The sequence below is a fragment of the Glycine soja genome, chromosome 15 (assembly GCF_004193775.1).
Source record: "Glycine soja cultivar W05 chromosome 15, ASM419377v2, whole genome shotgun sequence".
Classification (NCBI taxonomy): Eukaryota; Viridiplantae; Streptophyta; class Magnoliopsida; order Fabales; family Fabaceae; genus Glycine; species Glycine soja.
In genome coordinates, this window is record NC_041016.1 from 38,061,267 (window position 1) to 38,066,095 (window position 4,829).

Genomic DNA, 4,829 nt, shown 5'->3' on the forward strand with positions numbered 1-4,829 from the left:
GGGTAATTTTAGAATTAACAAAAAATGTTGGGTGCACAAACAATAAAGCTGGTTCACCTAGCAACACCCACCTATATATAATTCAAGGTGGACATTGGGGGCATGGACCACAAAATGCACACCCTGAATTTGATAAGTTATATCCAAATGTCTTGAATTTTTGTGTTTTGTCCCTCTAGTTTATTATATTTGAACCTGTTACTCTTCAATTTCTCACTCTCCAATAACACTATTTGAAAGTAAGCGTCCTTGCCCCATTAACCCATGGTCTAGGATCCACCACTGACTATGGACGACAAAGCTCAAAATTATGATATTTAGAGGTACTTAAAAATATACTTAAATCGTAAGTAAATAAATAAATAAACATATTACTTAAAAAATAGTAAGGAGTGGGTATTGCACGATTATAAATGTATCATGATGAACATTTGTTCATCTCAGAGACAATTTTAATCAAACAACATTTAGCACTATCAGCCTTCAATAATCTTCGATGCATGCATAAATACAGAAAGTTAAGTCAAGATAACATTAAACACAGACTATGTTGCTACACATGTTTATGTAGAAAAGGTCATGCTACAAAGCTATATATTATAAAGGGAAAAAGGTGGGAACCACAATGTTGCATCTTGTTACCACACCTGTTCTTATGCCCCCACATGTCCCCAATGTTTATGGAGAAATTACGGTTGATTGGTCCTTAGTCAAGGTGACATATCACATTTCCAAAAGCACAGATCGACTTGACTAAAGTTGAAATTCTATAGCCCTAATTGTGGTCTTTTAAGAGATTAGAAATGTCTAAACTATCTTTAATTAGTTGTAAACTTGATAGTGATGAATCATCAGCAATGAATTAGCACACCCTCCCTCACCTAACTTCCAACCACCAACTCCTACCAGCTAATGAAAAGTTAAACAATTGCAATGGTTGTTGATATTTTCTAATTCTCTACTTGATAAACGTGCAATGTCAGAATCCTCTCAATTGAGGGAACAATAATTGGTTGCTTAAACTATAAGTTGTTGCATAACTGAAAACAACATTTTGTCAAATGAAGATTACAAATGGAAAAAGTATGGTCTCTAAAGATAAAGAACTGCAAGATTATCTCAAGGAGATGGAGGACATAGTGAAAAATGAAATGGTATTGCTGTGAGACCTAACCATAACAAACAACCTAACTTCTTGCAGGTGAAATTTTGAAAATCTGACACCAAATTATCCCACTTCCTGGCCTACATAATTATTCAGATTCCTTTTCACTTTTGTAGCTTCAATTCTATGGCCAGAACATGGAATTTGAGAGGGTCACTGTGGATAAAGAGCATTTTTTTCATCACAGTTCCTGTGGTTTATCCACAACAGCCAAACTCAAATACTAGCCACAAATTATTGGAACAGAAGCACATTCTTGACAGCAAAAGAATCTCTGTAATTTCCCATCAAAACTCTGCAATTAGTATCAGGATGAGTGGCATCAAAGAAATTCTTTTGACATTGTCCATGTCACATGCTCACTTGTTTTACCAAACAGTCTCACAAATCTCAAATATGAAGTCAGTAATTTGGGAGCCAGATTTGGAGTTCTAGAAATTGACACCTTTAGTTTCAAGCTATAATTCCTCATTTGACTTTAACCCTTGACATCAACATCAACTGTCCTGAAATCTTTGTTTGGTAGTCAATTGCACATTTTGTAAGCACAACACTTACTTGTTTTCTCTTCCTAATTTCTCATATATAAATGTTATATTGTCTCCAACCACATCATTGTTAATGATGAACTTGAAGAATTTTAAAGTGTGCAGTATCACTGCAGCCAAAGTGGCCAATACTACACAAAAAAATCACAAAAGCCCTCATGGATTCTAGAACATAATTTCTTCAAGTTTCTTGAGGACTTGCTTTATGTTAGGTCTAACTGAGGGTGAAGGGGAGCAACAAGCCATAGCAAGTTGAAAGACTTTGAGAATGCATTCTTCCGTCACTGGAATGTTATCATCTCTGCTGTTCCTGAGAAGAAAGGCAGGTTGGTATAAATCAGCAATTCTGTGTCCAAGGACTGCATTTCTCATGAAATTTGGCAGATAGAAATCCTCATCAGGAGTCGGATGCTCGTTGATAGGTTCCTTTCCTGAAAGCAATTCCAGCAAGATCACACCGAGGCTATATATATCAGTCACTTCACTAGCATCCTTCATTTTGATGAGCTCAGGTGCCTTGTAACCCTGAGCTGCTGAATTTTCAAGCATTTCTTGGCCAGCAGTAGGATTCAGCAGAAGATGTAGCCCGGAATCCGAGATGTATGGCTGGTAGGAGCGGTCCAAAAGGATGTTTTTAGACTTGAGGTTTCCATGGATAATAGGCTTCTCCTGTGATGTGTGAAGATGCTCTAATCCTTTGGCTATACCAATGGATATTCTACATATGTTAGACCATTTGTAGCACTCTCCATTTCCATCTGCTAAGTGAACTTCTTTGATCAATAAATGAAATATATAATTCAAAACAAAAATCAATCTCTAAATTGTGAAGAGTAGGACTAATGAATCAAATATCCAGGTTTGAAATCTTCTGCCTAGCTATTTGATCACTTGCCCCTCTTAATGAACATATTTCCTAGTCTAATTAGAAATTAAATTAAAAGATGAATGAATACCAATGCCATCAAAATGACCTAAACACAAGAAAATTAAAATTGAGTAGTGTTAATATCAGCTTGGAAAATGTTACTAAAGCAGAAAGAAAGAGATGTATTCCTGCTTTCTGTCACTAGAAAAGAATAGTCTATTTCGTTAAAGTACACATCAAACCAAAAATAAAAGATTTACATAATTCCTATACTGCTTCCTTTTAAAATAATAAAACAAAAACAAACAATACATATTCCAACCCAACATCCTCTCTACTGTGCAAATACCATTCGCTTGTCTGATAAAGTAACCATTAACATTTACTGTCAACACAAAAACTTGATGCTTCTTTATCAATGTTTCTTCTTTAATTCCCAAATCCCCACAATTCAACATTCCCCATCTCCTAAGAAAAACCCAACAGTGAAACAGTTTAAGCAGTGAATGATTTGCCACAAGCCTAACACGAAAACGTAACAGCAAAACAGATTAGGCGGTGAGTGAATGATTTTCAAATCCATTAGAGATCAATCTTTGCCACAAGCCTTTAACAAGCCCATTATTATATTGCTAAAATCAGGACACAACACCAAAAAGAACATCTACATAGAAACAAGACACACAAAGAACAACATTTATTTACCTCTTATGTATTGAGTGAGACTCCCATGCCTATAGAAGGGATGAACAAGAAGCTTCTCACCCCTTGGCCCAGTGTAGAACCCGAGAAGAGGAACCAAGTTAGGGTGCCTTATCCTTCCAAGAAATTGAATCATCTCATCCAATTCCTCACCCCTTGCAGTGCACACTGGCCTCAGAAACCTAAGCAGCCTCACCTTGTTGCTCCTCTGCAACAAAGCCTTGTACAGTGTTCCATAGTTGGATTTTCCAATCACTTCACCAGGAGCATCCAAAATGTCACATATTGTAAGGTCCTCTCCACCTTGAAAGATCATCAAATCCTCCTTCTGTGCCACATCCTCCTCCTTGTGTTCTGAACTCTCAATGTCTTTACTCTCATCATACTTTGACACCCTTCTCTTGCAATAGAACACATAAACTGCAACAAAAACTAAAAAAGTAGCTGAAGCTAGTCCAAGCACTAGTATCAACATGGAGGGGTTGGTTCTTTTTCCTTGTTTCACTGAAAAATCTGATCTTTTCAGTGGACTCAATGAGACATAATAAGAGGGTCTAGATAAATGAGATAATTAAGATCTGGGGTTGTATAGTGTCATGAGAGAGATTGAAAGGAGGCACATGTTGATGGAAAAGTGGACTAATTTTTGGATGGGAAAATGTTGATGATAATATTCCCGTGTGGGTGTATAGGACAAGGAGAAGCATGGTTAAGGGAAACTTTGTGGTTTTGTTGTGGAACCCAATTTTTTTAAGGTGGTGGGAAATTAGTACTTACATGAGGTGGTGGCTCAGCTAAAGTGTGCAATAATTGAAGCAGAAATGGACATAAGAGAAGGTTAAGTTGGCATGAATGGGTGAAGGTTTGTGATTGGAAAATGTGAAAAGAGTTGGAACATACACGATGGATGAAAATGGAAAGACCGAATGAATGTGAATGCAATGTGAGACAGATCTACGGCATGCGATGGTTCTATCCTCAACTTTTTACTCTCGTGTCTCTGCTGATGTTATGTTATGTGATGATGTGAAAATTACTAAGTTGCCACATACCACAAGGACCAACAGGGGTGCTTTTATTATTGGGGTGAGTCCTAGATTTATACTTGAAAAGTTTGGTGCCCAAAATATCATTACTACATCATGTACAAAGAGAAAATAGGATCTCAACCAAGTGTAAAATATTTCTACGTTATTGTTATTCAATAAATTCATTTTATATTGATTTATTTTTGAAAAATTAATTTTATATGATTTTTAAGATTATAAATATTGGTGGAGTTGTACATATAAATATTGTTTGTATAATTTTTTGTTTTAATTTAAATATACTGATAGTATAAATGATTATATTCAAATGATAAAATGTCTTATAAGATAAGATTGTTAACTTGTTATAATTTCAAATCATATAAATATAGGTGGAGTTATATATATATATATATATATATACTAATAATATATAAATTAAATTCTTATTGTTTCAAATAAATATAATTGAAATACATTAATATATGACTGTATATGTAAAAAAAAAAAAGTCTTTC

General features: G+C 35.1%; 1 protein-coding gene across 2 annotated transcripts; it reads right to left on the minus strand.

The window, feature by feature from the left end:
- Positions 1–977: 977 nt before the first annotated feature.
- LOC114388586 (putative kinase-like protein TMKL1) lies at positions 978–4,342 on the minus strand. Of its 2 annotated transcripts, XM_028349152.1 has the most exons (3): positions 3,840–4,342; positions 3,287–3,803; positions 978–2,471 (listed from the first exon to the last, which is right to left on the minus strand). In XM_028349152.1, the coding sequence occupies exons 2-3, from the start codon at positions 3,756–3,758 to the stop codon at positions 1,879–1,881; spliced, it is 1,065 nt and encodes a 354-aa protein (XP_028204953.1). In that variant the 5' UTR covers positions 3,759–3,803; positions 3,840–4,342; the 3' UTR covers positions 978–1,878. The 2 variants fall into 2 exon arrangements, with proteins under 2 accessions (XP_028204953.1, XP_028204952.1); XM_028349151.1 differs by having other exon boundaries at positions 3,287–4,342.
- Between the last annotated feature and the right edge of the window lie 487 nt (positions 4,343–4,829).